The sequence below is a fragment of the Athene cunicularia genome (genome assembly GCF_003259725.1).
Source record: "Athene cunicularia isolate RWA chromosome 15 unlocalized genomic scaffold, athCun1 chr15_part1, whole genome shotgun sequence".
Taxonomy (NCBI): domain Eukaryota; kingdom Metazoa; phylum Chordata; class Aves; order Strigiformes; family Strigidae; genus Athene; species Athene cunicularia.
The window spans coordinates 7,164,590-7,191,940 of NW_020799121.1; the positions used below are offsets into that span (position 1 = coordinate 7,164,590).

Sequence of the window (27,351 nt, forward strand, 5' to 3'; positions counted from 1 at the left end):
AGTGTTTTTTCAGCAGGATCACCTTATCGGACTCACAAAGCTTCAGCTGCAATGGAAGGCTTGCAGGGGGGTGGGGGGGCGGCCAGAGGGAAGCTGTCCCTTTCTGCCCCCTCAGCCTCCTCACAGGTCAGCCCAGGCAGTTTTGAAGTGGCAGGAGAAGCCCAAGGGTGAGCAGTAACTCGCTTCGTAGCAAGGGTATCAGGATTCCCCCTGCTTTCAGAGTGTTAGCAGCTCAGGGAGGACAGCCGAGGCCCGCAGCATCCGACACTAGCTGTGCCACCATAGATAGGGCTGGGGGACTTTTCCTGGCAGCTGGCGGACTGGGCAGGTGGCCTGGGAATGCTGATGCCCCCCGGTCGTCAGGGTTAAGCCTTGAGGAAAGGTTTGGCTGCCGCGGTTCCTCTCTAGAAAGCCCCACCGCAGGGGCGCAGGAGGCCTTGCCCACTTCACAGCCACCTGCGGCCCGGGATTCCGAGGGACGGGCTCCATGAGAGGCACCGGGGTGGGGGCGGCTCCGAAAGCAGCCACGGATGGAAGCTGCCCGCCGCTCACCCCGCCTCGGCAGCTGAGGGAGGAGAGTGGCGCCTCCGGGGAGGGCGGCAGTCTCCGGTCCCCACAGCGGTCGCTCAAGTAAGGCGTCCGCGGGCCTCTCCCCGCGTCTGGGTGGTGGGAAAGGGCTCGGGGAACCCTCCCCACCCGCTGTAGGCGTCAGGAGAAGACGGCAGCCCGCTTCCCGCGAGGAAAGGCTGAGGCGCGGCCTCTGCCGGTCCCGAGCCCAGCGGGCGCCCCGTACCTGAGAGGGCTCGTACCGTACGGCACAGCCCCAACACTCGCCGGAGACGCTCCCGCCTCCGCCACAGCGCCGCCATGCTGTACGGCAACGGGCCTCCGCGCCGAACCAGGACCCCTGCGAGGTGGCTGAGCAGCGCCTGAGTGGAGGGCGGCGACGCCGGGTCGGTGAGGGCGGCCGGCTGCGAGCATCAGCGCGTCGCGGGTGCGAGCACGACGCCCGCCCTGCGCCCGGAGCTCCGGCTTCTGGAGCCGCTGCAAAGCCGCGAGAGGCCTTTTGGTAAGGGGGGCACAGGCTCTGGCGTTCGAGAAGCGCGTTTGTGTTACAATCAGTTGTTTGGAGGGGAAAAAAACCCACACGCTTTGCTTGACTGGCTTCCCCCGAGATGCTGCTGCAAAAGGGGTTGAGGGAAGGCCTTTCGGGAAAGAAGAGGAACGTGACGACAGCCCAGAACCTTCACCGATATTCAAAACCTTTTTTTTTTTTTTTTTCTTTTCTCTGTGAAACCACACATCCCGCTGTAACAGACATGGTGAGAGGTGGGCTCAGGTGCAGTGCACGGACTGAAAGTTATAAACACCTGTGAGAAGGTGGTTTGAATAAAGCCTCTCCCTTCCATGAGGTATTGCAGGCAACACGTGGTGTTGTTTCAGATTCCTGTGGCTAAGGTATACTCAGTGTTGAAGCAGGCGCTGGGGACTCGGGTCTGAGAGAAGAGAGGTTCCTCAACCAACACGGCAGAGTGGGGCCTGTGCTACGCAGGTCACTGAACTAGACCAGCACAAACAGCTTTAACACGTGGCTTAACTGTGGTGGTGCCGGTATCTGCACAGGACAACTTGTTGGAGCACCTCTGATGATTCACAGCCTTTGACAGCGCTTCCTATCCCTGTGCCACATGTCAGCTATTGATTGAACAAGGGCAATGGGAGCTGCGAGAGTATCAATGCTTGTAGTGTATTCTGGCAGCCTAAGGTAAAAAAAACTCAAAGTAGTCATTGATCAAAATGATACCAGATGAAATAAAGTCTTTCTCATTCAGATGTGCTGGCTGTTGGCCTTCAGAAGCACAGTAGTGACCCTGCTGCTGTATGTAGTGAGTTGTGTGTGATAAATACCACCATAGCCAAATAAAGACTTTGGGACAAAGAATCAGCCACTTCTTGGAGAGAGGGAGCTAGCAACAGAAAAGTTTTAGGCAGTTACAGTTCAGCTGGCTCTGGAGCAAGGGCCTGCTTCGCAAGGGGGCAGCATCCAACCATTTTGCTTCAGAAACCATCAATCATCCAGTCTACAGTTGAGGAGAAATGGCAGGAAATTAAACTCAAAAGAGTTTTGTAGAATTAACATCACCACCCGTGTCGGTCTGATTAATTTTTTTTCAGTCCATTATTATTTGAAAATACATGAAATGGGCGTTACTATCACTTTAATAAATGGTCTGTCTATTTGTCCAGTGTCACTGCTGTTAGAAAAAAGGCAAACCCCCTCTGTGTTGTCTCCCTGCAGCACTAATCAATAAATCACTAGAAACACTCTTACCCACTGCAGCAGCAGTAGAAAGATGTGACTAGAGTGTACTGAGAGGCCTTTGAATTAAAGGAACCTCAAGCATATGCAGATACTAATCTACTATGCTTTGCAGGTACATGCATGCAAAGTTGTTTTAGCTGTTCATTTTAGCCACTATCCCGAATTGAATCAGGCAGTGTTGAGCATGTGCTCTTCACACAGCATTTAGTTCAGACGCGTAGGATCAAGGGTAAAATTAAATCTTCCCCAAGCACAAACCAAGTTTATGTGAAGAAATGTGCCTACAGCATTATGGCATTTTTCTAATAAGGAAAAGCCTTCAATGTAGCAAAGCTGTTGAGAAAACAGTACCTTTAAACAGCACCTACAGTGGCAATGTAGGAAAGGATGATAAATTTGGAGTAATGCTCCTAAATTCTTTTAAGGATAGGATCTTGGCCAGGTGCCCATTGTAACAGCCACCTCGTACACTAGCATTACTGATTGCTTTAATTATTTTAGAGCTCAGAGTCTAAGTGAACCACAGCCTATGCAGCAGTGGTGAGATTGTGGCTTCTTTTAGATGTTTGTGTGTTCCTAAACACATCAGCACACACCCTCTCTTTTCTAGCTTGAAAGTGAGTTGGTAGCTTTCCCTTGGCACCCTTCTTAAGTCATCTGGGAACCAGAACTATCCACAGCTGCCATTATGCCACTGGCAGACCATGTGATGTTGGGGTGTCACCAGCCCTCTGGCTGTATGTCACAGCTAACGATAAAGCACTATGCTGTTCCACAGGTCAAAGCTTTCCCATCAGGACTGCCATCTTCAGAAGAAAGTAGAAAGTCTGTGTAACGCTACTTCGCTTGTTCTTGCACGCTCTCACAAGCCTGATCATTGAGACTAGTAGAGGCAAATATCGGCAATGAGGAGCAGGTTTTGCCCATGGTGACAGTATCAGTATGAGAAGTACCCACTGATACTTGCTGCAGGCATTTCAGAAATCTTTCTCAGGGACCAGAGGCAGATGCTGGTTATCCGATGTGGTTTCTAATGTGTCTTTGGTACATCTCCTATAGCTTTCTAGTCTCTTATTTTAATTCTTTTGTGATTAGCATTAAGCTGATCAGAGTAATTATTGATATAAATTTTTTTACATATATATAAGAAAGCAAGGATTAAGTCCCTTAAGGGCAGATACATTCCAGTATCACGAACCATTTACATGAAGCATTGTGTTTCTGTAATGAAAGCATATTTTTTTCAAAATTTGGGATTAGAAAGACTGCTTACAAAATGGCTATCAGATTTGACATCATATTTCCACATAATTTTGTCAGTTGTAAGTCATATTTGAAGTCATAAGTTAACTTAATACATTAGATGTGGTTTGGTTTGTTTCCAGGGAAAAATGTTTTTTCAGTGTACTGTAAACAGTGTAGTATTAAAGGGCAAAGGAAGCATCACTAATATGTTTCAGAAACGTGTGTAAATCCATTCAATGAAATTGGAGTTTTGCAAGGCATGAATGGGTACTGTTAATGGGCAGACTTTCTCCTTTTGAATTTATTGTTAGGACAGCTTGGAATTCTGTACTTTTCCTTCATGTGAAATACCTCTTGTTACATGTAGCAATGCCTTAGATTCTTCCTCATGAAGACAACCAGGACCAAATACCTTTTCTACCTAACATTTTGGAAACTTTGACTTTTCAAACACATCTTCCCGTCTTTCCTGTTTTTCTGGCATGGTTTGCTTTATGTTTTATATTCCCAGATTAGCAACCTGACAGGATAGGGGAGTGAAGAGAAGTGTCAGGTAGATACGATCTTTGGAAGTTTTAACATGGTTTCTTTTTTAGTGGGTGGGGTGGGAAATGGATTATATTGGCAGTTGCATTTTGTGGCATGACCTAATTAATAATTTACAGGAGTGTCAGTGAGCTATACTGGATCACTGGTTGAACTAAGAGGTCTCTGCATGAGGTAGGACTTTCTGGTTTCTTACCATCCCTCTTGTGATTGCTTGTAGTTGGGTTTTTTGGTTTTGTTTTGTTTTTTCTTATTGGTCCTCTGCTAGTGTGTAGCGTGGTGTCTTTAGCCTGAAGGAGGAGGGAAAGAAAATGCATGTGGAAGACAGGCATGTCAAACAGTGAATACAAAAGTGAAAATAGGGACGTAGTCCCTGGCAATTGAGAGAACCATATTCCAGAGCTACAAAAAGGACATAATAAATGGTACCAGGGGACGGGTGATTACCAGTCTTTTTCAGAGCAGGGTAAAACCTTCTCATGATTCAGATTGCTAAATATGTGGATAGTATTCTAATGTGGGAATTATGCTGACAGCTGAGGATCCTTGTTCAAAGACACAGATCCTGGGTAAACCAGAGAAGTATTTTTACCACTTTTATTTGAGACTTCTTAACTGTCTTGTATAGTAAGAATTTTCTAATATTTTTTTTTGTTGCGTATTGCTTTACATTGGCATGAAGTAATCTGTGGCTGTTTGCTTACAATCAAACTGCTGTATTTTTCTGCATTTTTGATATCTGCTTTTAAGAGCTTTGATAAATAAATCTTTAGGAGAGTTAAAAAGTCAAACTGATAAGGGAAGAAAATGGCTAATTTTGGTTTATGAGGTCGAGGTGGTGATCATATTTCCATGTGAACTCTATAAAAATTACAACATTTTATTAAGATGGGACAAATAAATCCCATTAGCTAAAATTTTTTATGTAAGGTCTTTAAATGTATCTAAAACAACCACATTGAGAAAACTAAGAAAAGTACACACATCACAGAGTTACTCTAAATCAGGTCCTAATTTAAATTCCACTTTAAAACATAATTCTAAAAGAAAACCGACTGTTCTAATATTTTCTAAGTGCCCCAAAAGGACATCTTGTTACAAAGAATACATTCTTCAGCTAACAGTGTTTCCTCTGCTGGAAACATTTGTTCATAAACCAACAAAAATGGTTTAACATTTCAGCTTTGTTGCTATTTCCCCCTTTGTTTGCCTTTTTTTTGTTTTTTTTCAGAAATTTGTCTGAGAGTGGGACTCATTGTTGTTCAGAATTTAATCTATGCCTTTTTATTCCTTCCTTCCTTAACACAGAATCTTCTGTTCATAGTTTGTTCTAAACAACTACCCGATTGCAAGTGAGGGAAAAAAACTAGCAGAAATAGATGAAGCTTCAAGTAACACAAGTTACTGAATTCATTCAAATGCTTCAACATATATCACTAAAAAAGTGAGGGGAGAAAAGACAGAAATGTGGTTGACTTAACTGAGCCTCAGAGTTTTCATAAGGAGTTATAAAGTCTTTGAAAGCAGGAAGGTTTTTTCAGTCTACCTGATAACCTTTTAAGAAGCATGGTAAACACAAAATAGTCTGAGTGCTTGTATTATGTTAAAATTTAGAATACAACTTTGCTGGCCATCTTTCTTCTCTTTTAGTTGTTTCCTATTTTAGATATCTCCAGGCAGTTTCCTGATTCATACATGAGTGGTGCTTCCTTTCTCAAAACTCCTCTTTTGCAAGTTTCTCAGCAAGAAAAAGTACTTTGACTGTGGAAAACAGCAAATTCACATAAAAGGAAATCCCTCCTGCTATTCTGAAAATGCAAGCTCAAAAGAATTTTCTTCCACTCAGTGTTTCACATGATCTGCAGGGTTTATGATAATGTGCTAGCTCTCCTGTCTCCCTTTGTTTAGGCTTTTAAAAACCAGTCTTTGACCAGGATTATTAGAAAAAGGGAATGCCATTTGTTGTTATGCCAGGCATGGATTTACAGGGAAAGCTTTAGCTCCGTGCTATGCACAGCAAGTGGGGATAGCACTGCCACGTTGCATCATGTGACGGATGCTGTGTAGCCTCCATAGGAGACTGAGAGCTGTGTACATGAGGAGGTTGACTCAAGTTTGTGCAGACAGATCTGAGCTTAACCCTGTCAACTGTTAGAGCAAGTCAGTCTGAACTAGCAAATTATTCCAACCTGTTGCCATTCATGTGATGTTGCTCCCAAGCAAAGACATCCTGGGTCTACATCCTTCCATAGATGTGCCCTGTGAATGCAGTATCCTGATGTTCTGCAATACCAAATCCATCTTTTAAGATCTTGTGTCTACATAAAAATTGTATCACAGCAATACATTATAGCTCACCACAGTAATCTGGATGTATTAATATTAGGGTAAATTTTTAGTGTCTAGAAAAGTCATGTGGAGTTTGTAACATTGTTATTATGTTAGTAAAAACTTACCAAAATATCCATACCTATATAGGTCCTGTCTTTGTCAAAAAGATAAATTAAAGAAAGGCATAAGCCAATGACTAACACCCTACTAAAGAAACTTCTCCTGGAGAAAAAGAATATCCCATAATAATACATGACAAGATTTCAGCTTCCTATTAACTTGGAAGCAACTTAGGGACATTATCACACAGCTTGGGTAGTTTACCTAATGGAACCTCAGGCTTTATCTAATTTGCAGCTACTGCCATTCTCCATTTTAAATTATGTAATGAAATATCTAGACAACAGAAAGGGTTACTTTGCAGCCATAGTCTTTATCATACAAGTAAACAGTTGTGGGCAGGCAGAAGCAAGTTTGCTCCTCCCATGCTTCTAGCCTGAAGAATATGATTCAGCTCAAAGTTAGAAGTCCTTTAGCAGTGTTGTCATGGGATGCTGCTCAATCTGGTAAGTCTTGGCACTAATTTATGCTTCGAAACAGAAGCTGGGCTGATACTACCCACCAGTTCACAACTAGCTATAGTTAACTGCAAGGACATCTCCAAAGAATAACTGTATACTTACAGAACCAGGTCAGTGCAGAGAATAAGTTTTATAGTTTTAAGCTCTTTTCTCCACAGCCCAGCAGTAAAAGAAACTCTCAGTTAATTTTAACTGTGGGTGGCATCAGGGATCGTGCGGACACAACCTGTCATGGCTTCACAACCAGCTTTCGACCAGACAGGAAATTGCTGTCAGTGAAGCTGTAGTGCAGAAGTGCTTATTTCATTCTTTGTTCTGCTTGATGTCTGGATTATAAGAAAATATTTGTTGAGCTAAAGCTCTGTTATACATGGAAGGAATACTTCAAAGTTATTCTGTATTGACATTGGATACTGTGCTATATATCAGGGTCTTAGTCATGTTTTGTTTAGAGTTACTGAACCACTTTGATCTTCACCTACCTCTTTTTTCCACAATTCTTTACTCAGTTCATCCACTGAAAAATTTTTATTCTTCCCTTTTCATGCTCTCAGGTAGTCCTTAATTCTTTCGAGGACCTCCCCCCTCATGTGACAAAGCCTGTTTTCAGTTCCTCAGCTCCTGTTTCTGTCACATTTGATACAAGCCCTTTCTTTGAGTCTTAAAAAAGTTTCTAGGCTAGAGCTTCAAACACTCTCTGACTAGGTCTGAGTTTTGTAGTGAGAATACAGCAGAGAACTACTATCACATTGTGTTTGGGTTTTGGTTTTTCATATTATTTTCCTTTATGGTGCAATTTAGTTACAGCTTGATTATATTGTTTCCACCTTGAATGAAACAATACAGACAGTCAAGCCAAGAACAAGGTTTATTAGAATAAGCCTCTTTTATCTTAGACCTGTTTGTAGTGGAGTATTTTTCCATCTAGAAGCTATAGATATTCAAGTGTACTAATTATGTATTGATTGCACCTCCTTCTGTAGTTACTGTTAAGCAATTTGCTATATGTGCCTCCCCTCCCTCCAGCAGCACTCTATATTTAGTCCACATGCTTAGGTCTTGTTTCTACGACTTCTGCACTGGCTGTAGCATGCCACGTCTGAGCTGAAAAAAGAACTAAATCCCTTGGGCCAAATTAATTCCTGGAGTTGCTTGATTGAACACAGTGCATTTACACTGAGCACAGATTTGGCTCATACCTGACTTTGTTAGCATTCAGTGTGCTGTAACTAAGTAACAAGAGCACTGTCATTAGGGGACAGATGAATACCTTTCTACAAGGTTATTAGGGCACTGAGCACCTTTAAGGAACGCAGAAATCTGTGAAAGGAGGAGTTGGGGAAAAGGACACCGCTCCTTTTAGAGTCTAACAGAACTGATAAGCTATTCCTGTGATGTGATCGAATGTGACTGAATACTGCAGGCTCTTGGACTCTTATTCTATAAAATCCACATCAGAGCAGCACAGGAAAAGATCGGAGGGACAGCTTCTGCTGTACTGAGAAAGGTACATATTTATATTTTCTTATTTCTCAGGGTTGACATGATTTGTTATCTTAGATAATGTCACTATTTTAAACAGTGGTGAATATGAAAGAAGCAGTGTTTTCCACATTCTGACTGGTACTTATTGTCAGGAAGCCAGTCCGTGGGCAGCAACAGCTTTCACAGAGAAAGAGTAGGACATATTTGTGTGTAATGCATTTGTACTGTATTGTAAACCTTGACAGTTGAAAGAAGTGAGATGAGATAACCCTGACTAAATTGAAAATGTAATTTATGGCTATAAGTATGCTGGAATTTGGTACTCATTGGTATTCAAGAAAAAGCTGAATGCAAGTCAAGCTTCGGTTCAGTCATATTTGACTGAATAGCTGCTTTTATAAATGTGTTGCCTGCAGCTGTATTTTATGGGAGTTTTCGTTCTCAAGAGGGAGTTCTGCTACAGCAAAATGTCTGTGAAGAACAGACAAAAAGCTAGTACTTTTGCTTGCTAGCCCTGTTGCTGCTAATAGAGTATCTTTCCGATGCCCTTTATGGACATTCTTTACCTTCTGTCCTTTAAAAATAAACTCATATTTACTGATACTGTCAACCACGTCATATCGGTGATCTTCATAAACAACCTTTACTTCATCTCTGCACTTCAGCTTACTTTTTTTCCTGTTTATTCAGCCATGGACCCCTCTAACAAAGCCTTCAGGTTCAGAACCTTATGCATTTGCACAGCACTGCAGTATTTAAATGCAAAAGAAAAATTTCCTGATTTACAACTTTAGTTTGCATCAGTGGAAAAAGTTTAACCACATTATCACTGCAAACAATTTACCTGTCACTCAAGTTTAGCAATATTTCTCAGCAGCCTGCAGCTGGTATCAGGTTTATCTCTGCCAGTCCCACACTGTTGTCTTTCAGCATTCCTTCAGGGTCACTGGAATTAGAACTGACTGGGAATTTTCTGAAAAAACATAATTTTGGCAGCAGCAGTTGAAACCAGATCTTAGTGTGTGAGGCCATCCATACCAGTTTTGCTAAAACTCTCTCAGGAGAGATTTCTCAGAAAGCAATTTCTAGCTAAAGTAAGAAATACTCGGTGCCCAATCCAGCTACTTTTCAGGGGAGGGCATTTGCTCTGTTTCAGTTAGGCTGCTTCTTCCCATGCAGTGCTTTGGTTACCTGCTCTGCTGTGGTGGATCCCAGCTTGCTTGGCCTGTTAGAGTTGTTAATTTCCATAGGAATAAGCCAACATTTCAGCAGCAAGTTCCTTCATACTCTTTCAGATCCCTCAGTGGGTGTCCTCAGTACCAAGTTTCAGTCGTGCACTCTCCCTTGACTGAAAAGCAGCTTGTGGAGAGCAGAAAGCTGTGCTGGGAGACAGACAGATTTACACTAGATTAACTGGTAGCCTTGGAAGCAGGGCAGGAGCACGCAGTGGGGATTTGGGACACTGAGAATTCAGCCTTGATCTTTGTGATATAAAGAGAGACTGAAATAGGTCTGTCGCAGGTGATGATGCTGAGGACAACTAGCCATTTTGGTCTTTTCCAACCCTTTTTCCCTACTGCCATTTGGGGCAAAATCATTCAATAGGATCTTGTTTTACTCCTCTGGGGAACATGAAAAATCTCAGCTGAGAGACCTTTTTGCAGACCAGCTCCTAGTATGCTGACAGGGCAGAGCACTTTCTACTTTTAGCAGTCTACTGCATCCCAGGTGGGATTTCTACAATTCAGCTGAGCTACACCAAATCCTGGCCTCAAACACTAGTAAAAATAGTTCCAACTCACCTGGAATTCTGGAGTGGAAATAAGGACTATTAGGAACAAATACTTCCTAGGGGTACCTGAAAGGATCTTCTTCCTGAAAAGCTGTCTTCTCAAGGCCTGGTAAAGTGCATTTCTTATCCTTGAAGAACTCCCACTCCAAGCTCTGGCTTTAACCATGCAGTGTGTTCACTAGGCCAGGCTGGATCAGAACACTACAGATCCATGGCCTGTCTGTGTGGACACTTTGTTATAAAACTTTTTTCTTGGCTGATAGCACCGAATACCACTTAGGCAATGGCTACTGTGAAGGGACCTTTAAATGGGTAGCAATTATCCTAACTGAAATCTATCTGGGGAGAATGGATTTAAAGACTAGTATGAAGCTTAGTTAATGGGGCTCCCTAGTAGGCAATAGGCACTTTTCTGTTCTTTTCCTTTCATTCAGTAAGAAGAAACTTTTTTTTTTTGTTTCCTTTCAACTTGAGAGGAGGGAAAAAGACAAAAGGCTGGGGGGGTGTGTGGGTCAGCAATCATCAGAACTTTGAGTTTATAGAAGTTTTTGTGGTCATGATAGTGAAGCTAAATTGTAGTAATTTGAAAAAAAAAAAACAACCAAAAAACAAACAAAAACCAAACAACTAGGAAAAGGGAAATTTCGATTACTTAGTGAAAAATTGTATAAAGTCTGTTCAGCTTGTTTTCATGATGTCACTGGAAAATCTGAATGTCAAACTCCCAGACTAAGTTTCCATTGAAATACACACTAATCACATTTGGCAATATACTGATTATTCTTCACAGTGTTGCACTCATTTGAGAATACATAAACAATAAGAAAAGAATAGGAGGTAAAAAGATGGGGGTTTGACCTTTATAAGTTCTAAAATATGAAGCTGTTGAATTGTGTTCCTTGCAGCAACAGGATACCTACAATATGTTTGGCAGAAGTCAGTTTAGACTTTCTGAACAAAATACTCTGCCTTTCTTCCTATGGGAAAAGATCAAGAAAAGCAAAATGCCACAAAACAGAGATTGCCTTATTCAAGAGAGCATAGGACAAAGAGTCAGGAACTGCACCCCAAGTCATGGCAGAGCACAGATCTCTGGCCTAGTGCAGAGCAACAGACATTGTTAAAATATGTGTAGGAATGTGCTGACTCTTCTGCATTTATTTGCAATGCTTCTTAAACAGTTAACATATCCTTACTAATATGCAAATCCTCTGCATACTTTAGTGCACGAGATACTTAAAGATATAATTTCAGCAGAAGCTTTTAAAGAATTTGAATTTAAACCTTTTTAACCCTTTTCTAAAAATAGGGGGTATACCTACCTCCTTCACACAGGTACATGTATGGGGGGTTTTAATTTTTCAATTTGTATGGACTTTGTAAAAAACCTCTAGAAAATTGTTTGCATTATTACATTCCTCTCTCTGCAGACTTAGCAGCGGTCTCTCTGCAATAAGCTAGGCCCCGTTGTCCCCAGGCACTCTACTATTGTAGACCATTTCTATTATCCTCAATACCATCAGACTGATGGAGAGAGTCTTTTGTGAAAAAAGGTTGAATGGTATAAATTTACCAAGGACTCCCCATTCACCAACTTATGTGAGATAATAAAGTCTAAATTAGATTCTAAACTCTTTAGCATCAGAATGCTAAAGTACTGTCTGGATGCTTGGAGACTCATAATAAACTCTTAAACAACCAACCAGTACTTGGCAGTTAGATTAAATGCATGAAAAATTATAGCAAGATTGGATGTAACATCATCTTTCCTCAAAGGTCTGACTTGTCAGCAGGCTGAAATCACTTAAAGTGTTTGAAGCACTGTTTGTCTCCACAGTTTCCCTGTTGTTCATAAATGCAAGAATAATAATGTCACATAGGCATTTGCTGTCTTGGTATCCCAAAATTGATCTATTTAGTCAATGCAGATAAAATCCCTTTGCCTTTCATCAGGTGTTATCCATATATCTATAGCAGGGACTTTTCTGACAAAGATTAATTCAGCTTTACAACACCCTGCAAGTTACGGAAATATCAGTAACTTTAACTTACTCTTGTGGCAGCAAAGATGTAGGTAAGACAGCTCACCCAACTCAGAGCAGAAAAGTATTGCCAAACTGAGACTCAAACCTAAGTTCCCTCATTCAGGATCACAAAGTTTACTCTCATTCCAGTCTTGGAGAATAGCAGTCTAATGTCCATGCTGTCTTTGCAGAAGAGGGTTTTTTTTTGTAATTATGTTAAATACTTCATTTTCAGTACAAAGCAAAGCAGTATCAGTTTATCCAAGCTAAAACTGTAATGAGAAGTTCTCTAATTAGGCTTATAAGGATTCATCTTGATTGGAAAAAATGTTCTATCCAGCAGTTTTCAGCCTCACAAGTATTTTAATACCTGTCACCTCTTATTTTTGCTTCTGTAGGAAACGAGGTTTTGTTAATTACTCAGAATAGTTAAATAATCCAATTTGGTACTTTTTTAACCCACTAAGGCATATGTACTTATTAAAACTCAGAGTATTTAAAGGTGCTTACTTTCATCGTGTTTAATTTTCTTCTCAGTAAATACCACTTTTTAGCGGAGGGAGGTTGTTTTGGAATCTGATGAAAAAACAGTAACAATTAGGAGCTTAGATCAAATCTCCATACTCCTTCCTCTAACAGTGTTGTGAGAACTTCATACAGTTTTTATGAAACACTGAGAAAAGTCTCAATTTTAATTAATCTGGTTATTCAGAGTTAACAATTGATGTTACCAATTGTTCTAATCCTTATTTTTTCACTTTGGGGAATTCTAAGACCAATTATTTTCTGAAGGTACTTGGAAAAATTTACCAGAGGGACTGAGAAATAACATTACTGAAAGATCCTTATTGTAACCTTTGGTGAAATGGCTGGAATCACCTGTACAATAATAAAGAACAGGATGTATTGTTTCGTGCTCCATCACATGGGCATTTTTATGTTTTTAGAAAGCCTGGAGTTCATACAATAATAGTAAGGGGGTAGTGAATCCCCTAACTTAACAACTATTGCTATAATAATAGATCCCTAAGTCTGAGCCAGTCTCTTGAGATTTCTTTTATAGCCATTAAAATGACTTAGGCATTTTATCTTCAAGGGCAGGTAAGTTGGGGCAGCAGATTCACACAATTTGTGTTTGATTCTCTCTTTGAAAATATCTTTTTAAATCTCTGTAAGCTGAAACAGAGGTGCTCCCATTCAAATGCTGATTGTTTGATTATGGTTTGCATCAGGGGAAAACTGCTGAACTGCATTATCAAGTTATGATTTGTCTTATGAAACCTGCCAAAATGAGTAAGATTAGATGCATAAGAAAATAACCCAGTGCTTTAGAAAGACTCGTCAGTAGTTTGACAGGTTTGGGCATGAAATTTTAATATGTTTTCTTTTAAACCCTGTCTTCTCAAAAACAGATTTAGTGATACGTGTTATTCATTCCTTTCCATAATGTTATCCCTCCGGTTTTCTGTTTATTCTGTTGCTGAATTTTTCATTTTGCCTGCTGTTTTCTACTTCAAATTTTAGCTTTCAAAGAGAAGGCTCACTTTATTATGGTGTTTCTAATGCACAGAAGAAGTTGCAGTGCTAACCTGTGTATTTGGAACCTCAGTAAAAGCATTAAATAATAAGAGCAACTGCCTTGTAATAAGTGGTTATGGGAAACTTGACTATGTGCAAGTTCAGTTTTATCGCATATTTAATGAATCTTATGAATCCACATTAAAGCTAAAATTACAGTTGCATTTTCTAAAGCTGTCATAACATGACTGTCTCTTAGGTAGTGGTAGTTTTAAATTGGTTGAATTATGCACTTAATTTTCATTTCAAATATTTTCCAGCTAAGAATATGAAAGCAATTACCTATTTTGGTACAGGTTTTTTTTCCCCTCTGGGTGCATGACCATCATCAATGTATCTTGCTCTTGTCAGGCTGCTTTTACAGTCTACTGCTATCACGAAATTTATTTTCACATTTAAGACAGAAATTAAGAGGGACAAGCTTTGAAAAAGAAACTGTTTTTTAAAAAAAAGAAAGGAAAAGAAACCCAAGATATGTTTTGCTCCTTTTAAAAGTTACCTTCTCTGGAAAGTGGTTTTCAGGATAATTGCCTCCTAAAGGAGCTCTGCTAAGAACAACCCATATTGCCAGTCTATGTAGCCACTGGGGTGTTACACAGCAATAATAATAAATAATAAATAACAACAACAACCACCCAATAGTTGAAAAACATTCCCTGATATAGCAAAAACAAGTGAACTTGTTTAGGAAGGGACAAAACCAGTATGTACTATATAGGTTGCTACCTGTGAGTAACCTCCGAGGATTTGTGGAGGCAGGTGGGCTCTGCTGTTATCTATGGTTGCATTCCTGTGGGACTCAGAAGTGTGAAGGTCTAACTGGGGCACTGTAAGAAATGCATCCCTCTGAGCACTGGATCATAGGAAGGGTCAAGCTGAATTGCTTGCTTAAGTTTTAGATCTAAGACCATCCACAAATAACACACATTTAAGGTTAAATTTATAACTTTTTTTTTGTCTTCTTGACAAAGATGTTACACAAAACATGTAAACACACCAGTGGTAACAGCCACTCACCAGTCTAGATCAGAAGAGACACAAAGATAAATTCAGGTCAGTATTTTGCCTTAAGAAGGGATTCTTGGGTGAACTTGAAGTGATAAGATTTCAGAGGTGAAGATCCAAAATTTGTCTCCCAGGTGGCCCAGCATAACTATCAGATGTTGCCCTTCCAGACAAGCTGAAGGGCTGCCAGCCTGTTCATGCTTTTGTATAAGGAATGACTAAAAGAGGTAGATGGCTATAGCTATATACCTGGTCCAGAAGCAAATCCCAGTTTACACCTTTTTGTCAAGCTAGTTGCATCTTGGTAGCAGGATGTCACACTGCAGTACCTGCTGTGGGTCACAGCAGCCTAAATACAATCTATGCCTTTGAAAAGATAGGACATGTACATCTCAAACAAGGCACCTTTCTCTGCACAAAGTGCACTCTTTCAAAACAACAAAATCTTTAAAAGGATACTGCTGTCCAAGTAAGGATGAGGGTGAAGTATTTGTTTGTTCAAGATCAGCAGCATTTACTAAAAATCAGCAGGTCTAATCCAAGTTGAGTGCTTTTCTCTGGCTAACAGCAACACATTAAAAAATAGCATTTCATAGGCTGCAGGCAATGAAGAAGCTGTCCTTCTTTAATACATGGGCTTTTGAGCATGTGATATCTTGTAATTCTGGTGTATAAAGCCTGTAGCAGTGTGGGGAAATAAGACAATGGAAATCTGGTTTGCTGGCATACCCTTCCATGCCTGGGAAGCAATGGGAAAATGGAGGGGCAGGATTTTACTACCAAGCAGGTCCTTTTTGTTAAGGTGTAAAAAGAAGTCTTCACAGTCTGTTCCCTGTCTGAAAAAGAAGGCTCAGCAATCCTGCAGGACAGGGAGTGGGGCTGAGTTAGCCTACAGATGCTATCTCTTTTTGTTTTGAGAAATCTTACTAAATGGGCTAACATTTATAACTAAGCAATAAAGGAGGAAAGCTGTTCCTCAGAAGTATATAACCTAGCTCATCCTGCAGCTATCATCCATTCTTGCTGTCTGACAGGTCTTTGAAGGGCAGCCCCAAACACATTGGCAGAATGTCATAGTGCCAAAGCAACAGCCTTTGTGGCTGTGGCAGGTTGTACTCAGAGGATGCCATTGTAACCAGAGGATTATGTCTGGCAGTAGTCTGAAATAATTCTGAATGCCAACAGCCTTCAGTTCTAGAGGTACCTGAATATGGTTGGACTGCCACCAAGTGAGTCACTGGTATGCAGGACTCATGCGGTTTCCCTTGTCCAGAGGTGAGAAGGTTAGATACCTGCTGGCATCAGTAAATGGTTTCTGGGCTCCATCCATTCATTGCAGTTCAGAGCAAATATCCCTCAACTGTGTCAGTAATCCAAATCCATCAACAATGACCATATAATCAACTAAGCCATGAAAGCCAAGTGAAGACAAGCCGAGTGAAGCTAGAGAGATATTTTCATAGCCAAATCCAATAATGTGGAACATCTTCATGTAGAAGAAATAGAAAAAGCAGAAGTCCCATCTAGAAGGTGCAGGACAACTGGACCTGATCTGTAGAACTACTAGTGCATAGAAAAGAGGAAAAACTGGCATCCAGGCCTTCATGATCCTGTTGAGGTAAAGCAGCAAGTTCTTATTAGCTAGGAAACAAAATCTGGAAGGCCCAAGAAGCAAGATATTTTCATGTGCTAATGATGCTGGTGAGCCCTGAAAGGAAATGTCTCAGGTCAGACTTTGCAAGGAAAGCATTAAAGGTAAACATTAACACTGGTGACTCCTTAAAAGCAAGAGAAATAGACTTTTAACTGCTCCAAACAAATCAGACTTGCTGTGCGACTAAGATAAGTGGATGGGTGAACAAACATCAGCTGTACTGTAGGTTGAGCATATCTCCATGGAAACTCAGTTATCTTCTGAACTCAAAATGTGTCCTACATGATTCAAAATTCAAAGCAGTGGGCTAGATTTTTCTCATGTGTAATGTGTATGTGCTAAGTCCCACTATAGAATGGAAGTCTAACTACCCATAAAATTTAGAACTTTTTCTGGGACAGTTTTGTGGGAAACAAACAAAAAAGGGGAAGCAATAACAGATAGGAAGAGATCTGGGGGAATATTTGGCGAGTCATATAGCCCCTTTTCCTCTGGTCTTGGGCAACTTGGCAAAATTTCTGAGGATGTTGTAGCTCCTGTTGGGGCAATGGTTTTCCTGAACTCCAGGTAGGTGAAACATTAATACAAGTGCAAGTGGAAGCTGTTCACCATTTCTGGAAGAGAGACAATATAAAGAGTCAGAGACTAGAAAGAGTTGAATGTCATGCTATTTAAAAATAACAGTTCAAAAAGTAGTGTAACTCAAGCCATCCTGCTGAGGTTAAGCAAGTGATTCTGAATCCCTTAGACCTGTGCTCAAACGCTTAATTAGACTTAAAGAACAAATGAACTTGGCATTCATTCATCCCAGTACTAACTGGAGCACATTTCAGCCTGTGCTCTCCTCCCAGTGAGCAGCTGTCAACCCCTGCTTGTGGGAAGCAGATGCGGAAAAGTGGAGGTGCTATAAGCTCCATCATCAGAAATGAGTTGTGTTTTGGGTTGTACAAGAGGAACTTCATATGCAGAGAACCCTTCGGCAAATTACAACCCTTAGTTTGGCACCTTCTCAAAGGCTAAATCAATTCCTTAATTTTATGAACCCTTTCTTTATCAGATCTTTTGTGCTGTGACTCCTGCATGGAAGTAAATTCACCTTGCTGTATACCGGCTTGTCTGATATTCATCAGAGTAAAAGGCTTTGATGGGATTTATTGCTTGAGCTGTATAGGGTGACATGCATCCCATCTGCTGAGCTTTATGTTCGGATGCCCTAAACTCTCAAACAGAAGCACACACCACCCATGCTGCACACACATAGGCACCTGCCAGCTACGAAACTGAATTTCAGGGGGACAATAGGCACAATCCAGTCAGACAATTTGAGCTGGCCCATCAGAGAATTACAATGTGGCCTTTTGTTACATCTATTCAGTTTCATGAGCCAGAACTCTTCTCTGATTCAGGGATTCAGTTTTACAATTTTATAATCAGTGAGAAAACATCTCTACTTTATAAAAGGAAATTTATCTTTTCTTCTTAAAAGTATCAGACTGATGGCTCATGTCAAAGGTTTTATAAGCAGGCAAAAGGCTACTATCTTCTGTAAACCATTCCACCTGGGAACCTCTGCTACAGGCTCTGACAGGAGGGAGGCATGTCACGTCCAGTGGAAACATCAAGCTCAGCTTGTCTGCAGAAGGGCAGGTGCTAGCAAAGAGGTAGTAACTTAGGACCTGCAGACTGAGTTGAAACTTACCCAAATGCCCAGTTTCTGCTGATACTGTGCTCAAAATTGAAGGGTGAGATATTCCATATTTTCTTACCAAAGTCACTTTAGAAGTTGCCCAGTGCTCATAAATTAGGAGAGTGGGATCACATGCAGGCTCTAATTAAGATTTTAAAGATGGTTATGGAAGATGGATAGAAGATTTGAAAAAATGGTTAGAACAGCTTTGATGCTGGGAGGCTCCTTATGCAGTGGCATGCTTGAAGCCAGAACTGAGCAGCTGTGTGGGGGAAGGGAGCAGAGCATTAAATAAAGCTACTTGTTGACTGCCTGGAATATTGGCTTCTAAAGGGAGTGCCACAGAGCACCATCCATTACCAAGTAACAGAGAGTCATTTTCAGATACTCTGGACAATATCAAAATTAAACTCTGTGTGTTCCTGTTCAGAATGGTTGGTTGTGGGTTATTCAGCTTAATATTTACAAAAAGAATAGCTCTCTCCCGTGCCACCTTAACCCTGGGCTGTTTTTCTCTTTCATTCCAGATGCTGGAGAGCTCTTCACTCCTTTTGTTCATTGTCTTCGTCCTGCTTTTCATTTTGCTGCTCTTTGTGGTGCTCATCAGGAAAAACGGCACTGCTGCCCTTATCTGGAATGAAATAATCCGGGAAAAAATAACCAATTTCATCATGAATCAGAGCAAAGAACAGAGGATTTTAAATTTTGTGCTGCAGAATGCAGTCCGAGGAGACCCCTGTAGTGTGCTGGACACTATAGATAAGTACTGCTCCCAGAAAGAGTGGGCCATGAATGTGGGCAATGAGAAAGGTAATTGCGGCAGGGATCAGCACTTGAAAGATCTTTCAAGACTAGTAGTACAGTCTTACTGTATTCACATGGTAACTTCCAGCTGCTGCTGTTGCAAAAAAAAAATCCACAACAGCTTGAGGTCAGCAGGGTTGTTCTGTAAACAGTAATGCATAATTGTGCAGATATGTTTGCAGAGGGGTATCAGTGAGTAATTCAGGAAGTCACAGGACCAAATCTGAGTTTGCGTGTTGTGTGCATTGCACGTGTGTAAGCAGAGGGTGACAATTTGTGGGAAAAAAATCTAGGGTTGCATTATACCTCAGTTGCTATAGAGTGTGGCCTTAAGGCGTAATTCATTATGTTAAGTACTTTCAGATCCTTAACTGAAAGATAGTAAATTGGAAAAAAAAAAAGTATTTTAAACTATGAATTTTGTATATGCAAGCATAAGTTATACTGTTGAGAAATCCTACCTGTGTAGTACACAAAAGCAGCTCTCGGACATTGTTGCTACTTAGTGAGTAAATCATCTTTTTCTTGGCTCCTAAAGGAAAATACATGGACAAAACATTTTTTTCTTAGCTGCAGGGAAATTACAGTCTTTTCAAAAAACTGTAATGGCAAAACATTAACATGCTCCCTTATGAATTAGACACAAAAGTACCTCTTGCTGGGAAATTGTACGGGAAATCTGCTTAGTCTGGCATTAACATAGCTAATGAAATACAACTGTAAGCATCGTAATAAAAAATGCTTCTCTGTCATGGGTACATTTTGTGAAACTAGCTCCTTTGCACACCAGGATTGGGTGTTTAGGGCAAAAGAACAGTAGGTGGTGGCTGAGTAGGAATTTTTAAAGCTCTAAATGTTGATCATTTGGGATTATATTCTTAAAATTTCACTCTAGTTTAGCTGTGACAAAGATGACCTTTCCTCAGGTAAGGGCTATCAAAGTGAATTCATCTTTAGTTCCTAAGGTTTAGAGAGTAACTGCATGATCTCAAGATGCAAGCATCATCATCCCACTATAAATGAATGACACCCAGGAAAATACCATGTAATTAAATGTATATGTACATTGAAAAATTCCGTGGCTCAGTGTAAAAACATTTCAAGTACTTTTTCAGATTAGTTATTCAGTTTCTAGCCATATGAGTAAGAGGACACACTTTTCTCACAAATAAATCCTTTTCTTCAGAAGTACTGAATGTAGTACACTGTCACTTCTTTTGGGAAACATTTTTTTGTTGTTAACAATTGACTAATGTTTTCCATCCCATGAAGTCATCTAGTGAATCCAAATATTTTGCAACTTTATAACTACACTTTTATTTTTCCCTTTAAAAACAAGTATTTAGGATAAGAAATTTTGTATCAAACTACTGCATGTAACATTTGCAACAAATATGAGCACTCAAAATTCAGGAGTTTTACATTTCACAAATATGGCCAGTTTCTGCAATAAGTTCTTGGAAAAAAACACTGCATTTTTCCCTTCTAACACTATAAATATTTGAGTTAATTCAGGCCCTTCCTTACTCAGAAATTGTGAAACTAAGTAAGATTTTTCTAGTTGAAAATTTGAATTTTGAAACTTAGAATGTCCATGGTCATCTTGGTGATCGATAAGCCAATTTGCAAAGGATACAATATATAATTTGAAATCAACCCTTAATTTTTTAATTTCCTGAGCAAGTGAGTACATGGACTTTGTCAGTTTCTTGTCACTAACTTGCTCTTCTGTATGTGAACCAGTTTGATTTCGTCAAAAGTTAACCTATTTCCATTTTATTCAGGTTTAATTCTAGACAAGACAGTGGAAGAGGCCAATCCATCAGTTGCCCTGGAGCTGGGAACATACTGTGGCTACTCAGCAGTTAGGATTGCTCGGCTCCTGAAGGCAGGAGCTCATCTTCTCACTGTGGAGTTCAACCCAGAATTTGCTGCTATAGCTAAACAGATGATTGAGTTCGCTGGAGTACAAGATAAGGTAAACACCACCATTTGTCTCTGGTTGGTATGAAGCAGCAATGCATGGAGAGTGGGACTTTATCCATAAAACCAATAATAGGTTTAAGTTTGTTTTTTACTTGTCGAGCAAGTATGACATCCTAAGTGGGAACATGCAGAGTTAACCATTGGGCTTGGCAGCAGGGAAAAGCTACCCGTGTCCATGCAGAGGATCAAGGCCATCTGCTCTTTTGTATATACAGTGCAAGTGAGCTAAATTTGTTAGCATCAGTCAAGAGTCTGAGTACGATGCATGCCCAGCTGAGAGTCAGGGTAGAGTTTGAAGCTTGTCAAGATGTGTGTGTGTGACCAAAACAATCACAGGGCTGTTCTCCAAAGTTCTTCACTGTGTGAGGCAGGATGAAGATTCAGAGGGGAAAGACCAGAAACAGATACATCTGTATCTCCTTAACATTTTGAAAGCATTTAGACTTCATCTTCCAGTTTGGCCTCTTCATTATTCTCTGGTTAGTACAGTAGACAGGCCATTTGCTGAGAGCTATTTTCAAAGCCCATAGTGACTGTAAGAATAATATAGACCCGGAGGGAGGCTCCAGAGTCCGCTATTTCACTTACTATGGTCATAGGACATCAGTGCACACAGCTCTTTTCATAAAATAACTAACCACTATGGCAAAACTGGTTAGGTTTACTGCTGTTACTGAACTGCAAGACTGCCCCACAGATTCCTGCTCCCGATAATCAGAAGCCTTTCTATTATTTCCATCTGACATTTATTCATAGACATTTTGTATTATTTTTTTTCTTGCACCCACAGCCCTTACTAATCTGACTAGCTCTGTGCCTAATTACAGACCCTGACCTCTCACAGCAGTACAGCTAAGGACTTTACTGTTACCTCCCAAAAGCTAGACTAGAAGATTGGTTTTTGTTATTTAAACTAAAAGGTTCAAATCAGTGTCAAGACTGAGTAGAACAGAAAACTGAGCCATAGTGTCATTTGTTTCAAAAGCTCACAAGAAGCAGTTGCATTATGTGCAATAGACTTCAGATGAGATGTACTTGCCCAAATTAGTTGGTCACAGTATGTATACCCAAATTTTGTGCCTTGACTCCCTGTACAGTTGGTTGAGATGCAGGTATTTCCAGTCTATAATCTATCTCAGTTCAAGGCAGACATCTATATCAGGCCAGGGGATTCATGCCTGAAGTGCCTGTCTGTTTGACTAGACAACTCACTTCAATGTAGATGATAAAACTAGAGGAAATAAATCCCACCATGAGATCTCTAATGCGTTTCTTAACTTCTTGAAGAGAAACTGAAGTACTAGTGACATCTAAAATTGCATTTTCCCCATCTGATTTAATCTCCTGATCGGCTATGAGTCATAAACCAGATTTCCTTACCACATTTTCCCTCCACTCACAGTAAATGGTGCTTGCTTAACAAATCAATGAGCAGCAGCTTCCTTTCAGTTTAACAGTACTTATGCCAATAAACCTGTGAGGAAGATGTAATAGCCTCTGTCCTGCCTCCTCCCTCTACTGGCCATATCAGTTTCACATACTGTAGCCTCCAATGATATGCTAAACTAACCTGTTCTCTATTTTTTGCTTCTCTTGGACTACAAGATTCAACTGAGATGTAAGTCAAAAAGTAATTAAAAATACTGTTTTCAACAGGAGATTCCATGTTTCCAGTAAAGGAGCACATAATCCAACAGAAACAACAGGTCACTTTTTCTCCTATTATTAAAAAAACCCCACCCAAACCCATATTTTAGAACATAACTGAGTTGGTTTGTCAAAAAGAAAAAAGTACATGATCTAAATGTATGAAATAATTCAACTGAGGCAATATTGAGCTATAAACAGGATTGCTGATGTCTGGCCACAATTTAAAATGCGCTAGAGGCACATGTGTTTTCTTAATGGTTCACAATTCATCAGATGGATTTGCATTTCAGGTAAAACTCCTAGAAGGCCCTTCAGAGGAAATTATTCCCCAGCTGAAGAAAAAATACGAAGTGGATACTCTGGATTTTGTCTTCCTGGACCACTGGAAAGACAGATACACACCAGACACCATCCTGCTTCAGGTCAGTTTGCACAATTCCAGTCTTTAAAGTAGCAAATGCCTTAATGTCTGTGAGGCCTATATTCTTTATGAATGACCTCATCCTCTGTAACATGAATGGCAACCAAAATAGCAACCTTACAAGAAAAGAGGATTTGGGGGACAGGATCCCAAACTTATGTCAAGGACAACTGCTGATACTACATAGCTCAGGACTTGGCAAATACTGTTGAGCCATTTTGTTTCCAGAACAAATGGGCCTGTGTAGAAATCCCAGCTCAAGCAGTGCATGGTCTGGGTCTTACGCTTGCTAGAAGGAATATCTGCATGGTCACTAACCAGAACACTTGACCCACAAACATCCTGATCCTGGGAGCAGGTGAGACTTAGGACCTGCATATCCCAGCTGCACCTCTATAATTTCCTCAGTACCCCTTTTTTTTTTTTTTTTTTTTTATTTTGCCTGGGTCTGTGGTGCCAGCAGAGCCTTTTGATGAAATACTATTATGGTAGCACAGCTGGGTATCATCTTTCTGGGAGTCTTTACCTAACTGGTTGCAAAGCAGCCTTTGGAGGCCTGCAGACTGCCCCAGTCAGACACTTGCTAGGGAAGTGCCATCCAACTCTATCTCCAGCCCTGAATGTGGAAAAATTATGCTTATTTCTTCCCAACCCGCCTTAACCATTACTGTTAGCATTACAAAATAAGCTGGTTTTAACAGCAGCAGGCAATGATAAGTGAGGTAACTACTAGAGGACATCTGGATAGGAAGGTATTTTCAAGTGTTAAATAACTGAGATTCACAACATCTATTATCTATCAACACAGCACATACAGATACTCTCCTAGCTTTGGAGCTGCAGGCTGATAAAATTTTCTACAGCTGCCTAGCTACTTGTATGGAAGTGTCATTTTTCAATTATTTTCTTCACAAATAAATCAACTTTTTTTGAGTCTGCCTCTTACATTGAGAACCTGTCAACTACTTCCTGACCCCTGCTTGAGGATTACAACATTATTTTCTCATCCAGGCTCCCCTGTTTTTTAATTTCAGCCCTGTCCTCCAGATAGCTGGTTTGAAAAGGAAATTTGTTTGGGGTTATGAACAGCCAGTATTGAAATTACACAGCAGTAGCTGAATAAAATGTTCCCCCCCTACGGTTATTTTGTACCCAGAGAATGTTTTCTTTTAAACTGGCTGTGTAAGGATGACTGAGCTCTTTCTACTGGGAAGAGCTAACACATCCTTATCAGAGCTTAACCTTTACTACACAGCCAAAACAAACAGGTAGTTTAGTTCCATCATGATGGTCAGCCTGATGCAACTGTGACAAAGTTGCTTTGCTTAAGAAAAACCTTATGAAATTAAGACCAGAGAGGATCCCACATTTTCTCAGAGGTTACAAACCTTCTAACATGCAATTTTGGCATGCATTGCAATATGAATAGTGAATATGAAATATACTCAGATTAAATATAGATTGAAAGTGCCCCAGACAGCATATTCCTTTTCATGTACTTCTAGAATAGCCTGTCACAAACAGCATCTGAAATCCTGATGACCAGTGGAAAACACAGCATGTTGTCACTTGTAGTCTTCCATAAGCTGTGCAACGGACCAGAAGATATTTGCCATGTCTCTAAAATAGCTTCTACTGTGCTGACTGGTGTTCAGTCACCAGAGACAAGAGCAGTAAGCTAAACAGCCGTTGGAGCTCACTCATCAAGAGGGCTTCTCTAACACACTGGGAGAGACAAAAACCACCCCATGTTTTGGCTACAACTGCTGCCTGTAAACACAGGATAACAACCAGCCTGATTAACTACAGGCTGTTTTAAAACAGCTGGTAAGCTCAGATAAGCAACTTCTGCTAGACAAAAATACCAGTAAAATTAGGTTTGTAGGTTTACCGAGGATAAACATTGCACTTGAAGTGAATATTACAAGTTAATTATATCTTGTGGAAATCTGTCAGTGATCTTCATTGTGCACAAACCCTGCTTCATGCCCATTTCCTGAACAACATGGCAGGAAGTTGTACAAGGTGAAAGAAAAACGAGCACAGAAAATCCCTTTTATTCATGTAGTGGTTTTGGAGTTTGACTGAAACTGGCCAAAGCAGACTGGTACATGCCAGTCTCTCAGGTGATCTTAAAGAGCCACTACAGTGTTTTAATGTGATGTTAAAAAAAGTTTACAAACATTAGGCATGAAAATCAAAACAAAACCATCTTACTGATCATGTAGCCATAGTTGGAAACAATCAGAGCAGCAAACTGCACTTGATTTGCTGTGTCAGAACCCGAATGACCCAACACGCTATCAGCATCCCTAACGTTCTACTGACTGTATGAACAGAGAAAGTCAGCATGACCACAAAGGATCAGAGCATTACTCAGCTTCTCCCATGTCTCTTCTTCCCTCCAAACCCGTAGTACAGTGGCTTTCGGTGCAAGCACTTGAGTATGACATGGTTAATGTGAAAGGACGTTACATTCAAGCCAACGTCTGCTGAACAGCCACCATGAAGCAATTTCTCTTCTTTCTAGGAATGCAACTTACTGAGGAAGGGATCAGTTCTTCTGGCTGACAATGTCATCGTCCCAGGAGCTCCAGAATTCCTTAACTATATCCGCAACAACCCCCATTTCCAATGCACTAACTACCCATCTCATCTGGAATATATGAAAGTGGAGGATGCTATGGAAAAGGCTGTGTTTTTGGGATAAAGAGAACCATTAAAGTGAGCCTTTGTTTAAAATGATGTAAATCCAACTGCACAGGTTAACTTGTCTGTGCTTTAATTTTTTGTCTGTTTTTTTGTTTTTTTTTTTTTGAGCCTGTAATTAAAGCACCAGTGGAGATCATATTAGACCAGGTGGAAACCAAGATCGGGAATAAGTAGGGTAACTGCTCAAAGGTCTGTTCCATTGTTTCACACAATTCAGCAAACCCAAGCTGATGCAAATTGCCTTGACCAACACAGTCTATTATTTTGAACTCAAACACGAACAACCACAGTTTGGGCTTAGGGTGGGGTGGAGAAAGTCACTGCAACTTCTGAAGACTTGTGTCCCCAAGCTAAACTGATTAATTGTTATCAAGAGTGGAAAAAAGCATGTGTGTTGCAAGACCATTTCAGGAGCCCTGATTTTGCTAAATTACTAGCATTCCACTTAAGGGAGTGAAAGCTCCTATTGTGATACCAGATACATTTTTGCATAGTTACTGCAAAAGTTCATCATCTTTATGCTAAAAGGCATGCACTGAAAGAAGACCAACCCATGCAGTGATGACAAAATAAAACAGAATTTGCAGAAGACAAATAAAATTATTAATCTGCCCATGCAGAGATAGGGAAAACTGAAGTGGTATAAAATAAACACAGTAACAGACAATAACAAAGGAGCAGGCTCTTTTGAAAAAAACACCAAAACACATAATATAAGACACCTTGAGAAAATGCTGTTTATCCCCTCATATTTACTTATCCTCTCTTTATATTCTATATACCTAGTGTTTGCTTTTAGAGGCAGGGAAAGCTGCTTACTCTGAAGTGCTGTCTATGTTTAAGATGCTATGTAAAAATAAAGACCAGAGAGAATGGGTTTTACCAGGTGGTCCTGCACACCGTGGGCTAACCTCAGTGTTGTTAACACTATGTGAATAGTGAGGGTTGTCACTGAGAAGATACAAAGCCAAATCTGAAGTCTCTAACTCACCTGAACAATGCAAAAAAATCCTCTGGCATTTCCTGGCATGTCCTGCTGTGATTATATAATGAGGCAATGGTCACATTTATAAATAAAAACTTAAAAACAATAGAGCAAGCACGTGACTTCCTTTGTTTCCCACGAATTCTGCAATGAACTTGGGATTTCCAACCTTGGAACAGCCACAGAAAGATCCAACAGCTGAAAATCAAGAGTGTGAAAATCAGGGATAACCATTCTCATCTTTCCCATTACGGATTCTTTCAGACCTGTTATTCCTTTTACAGCCCACCTTACTGAAGTGGTATCTACCCTGGCCTGTGTGGTACAGAAAATCCACCTCCAGGACACCAATAATGAGCACAGCAGAGAATTGCCCCACAGTATAAAAAAAAAATAGGACAGTCTAAGGTGACAGAGTCAGTTTAGAAATGGACCAGTAAGCCGTGGTGACCCAGCTAGCTTGTAATGTGTGCATTTCGCAGGGATAGGAGAAGGCAACATCATCAGAGTTTCAATCTAAACTCTGTCACATCGAGAAAGAC

General features: G+C 40.5%; 2 protein-coding genes across 8 annotated transcripts in view; one reads left to right on the forward strand and one right to left on the reverse strand.

Moving 5' to 3' along the window:
- Positions 1 to 926, reverse strand: part of TXNRD2 (thioredoxin reductase 2) — a 34,922-nt gene extending 33,996 nt beyond the window's left edge. For 2 of the 3 annotated variants that reach the window (XM_026859524.1, XM_026859523.1), the window contains exon 1: positions 794 to 886. In XM_026859524.1, coding sequence (XP_026715325.1) covers positions 794 to 869 — 76 coding nt within the window. In that variant the 5' untranslated portion in view covers positions 870 to 886. Of the gene's footprint in view, positions 1 to 552 lie in introns of all 3 variants that reach the window. The other variant, XM_026859526.1, reaches the window with a different exon arrangement.
- On the forward strand, positions 845 to 26,923 carry COMT (catechol-O-methyltransferase). Of its 5 annotated transcripts, none has more exons than XM_026859534.1 (5): positions 845 to 953; positions 18,779 to 19,061; positions 20,840 to 21,033; positions 22,982 to 23,113; positions 25,643 to 26,923. In XM_026859534.1, the coding sequence occupies exons 2-5, from the start codon at positions 18,779 to 18,781 to the stop codon at positions 25,820 to 25,822; spliced, it is 789 nt and encodes a 262-aa protein (XP_026715335.1). In that variant the 5' UTR covers positions 845 to 953; the 3' UTR covers positions 25,823 to 26,923. The 5 variants fall into 5 exon arrangements, with proteins under 5 accessions (XP_026715335.1, XP_026715334.1, XP_026715332.1 ...); XM_026859533.1 differs by having other exon boundaries at positions 953 to 1,069; XM_026859531.1 differs by lacking the exon at positions 845 to 953 and adding an exon at positions 6,903 to 7,011.
- Positions 26,924 to 27,351: the final 428 nt, after the last annotated feature.

Excerpts from the sequence above, each read along its gene's own strand:
- COMT (XM_026859531.1), top strand. Across the intron at positions 19,062-20,839 it reads GAATGTGGGCAATGAGAAAG|GTTTAATTCTAGACAAGACA; the intron begins GTAATTGCGGCA and ends CATTTTATTCAG. Across the intron at positions 23,114-25,642 it reads CAGACACCATCCTGCTTCAG|GAATGCAACTTACTGAGGAA; the intron begins GTCAGTTTGCAC and ends TCTTCTTTCTAG.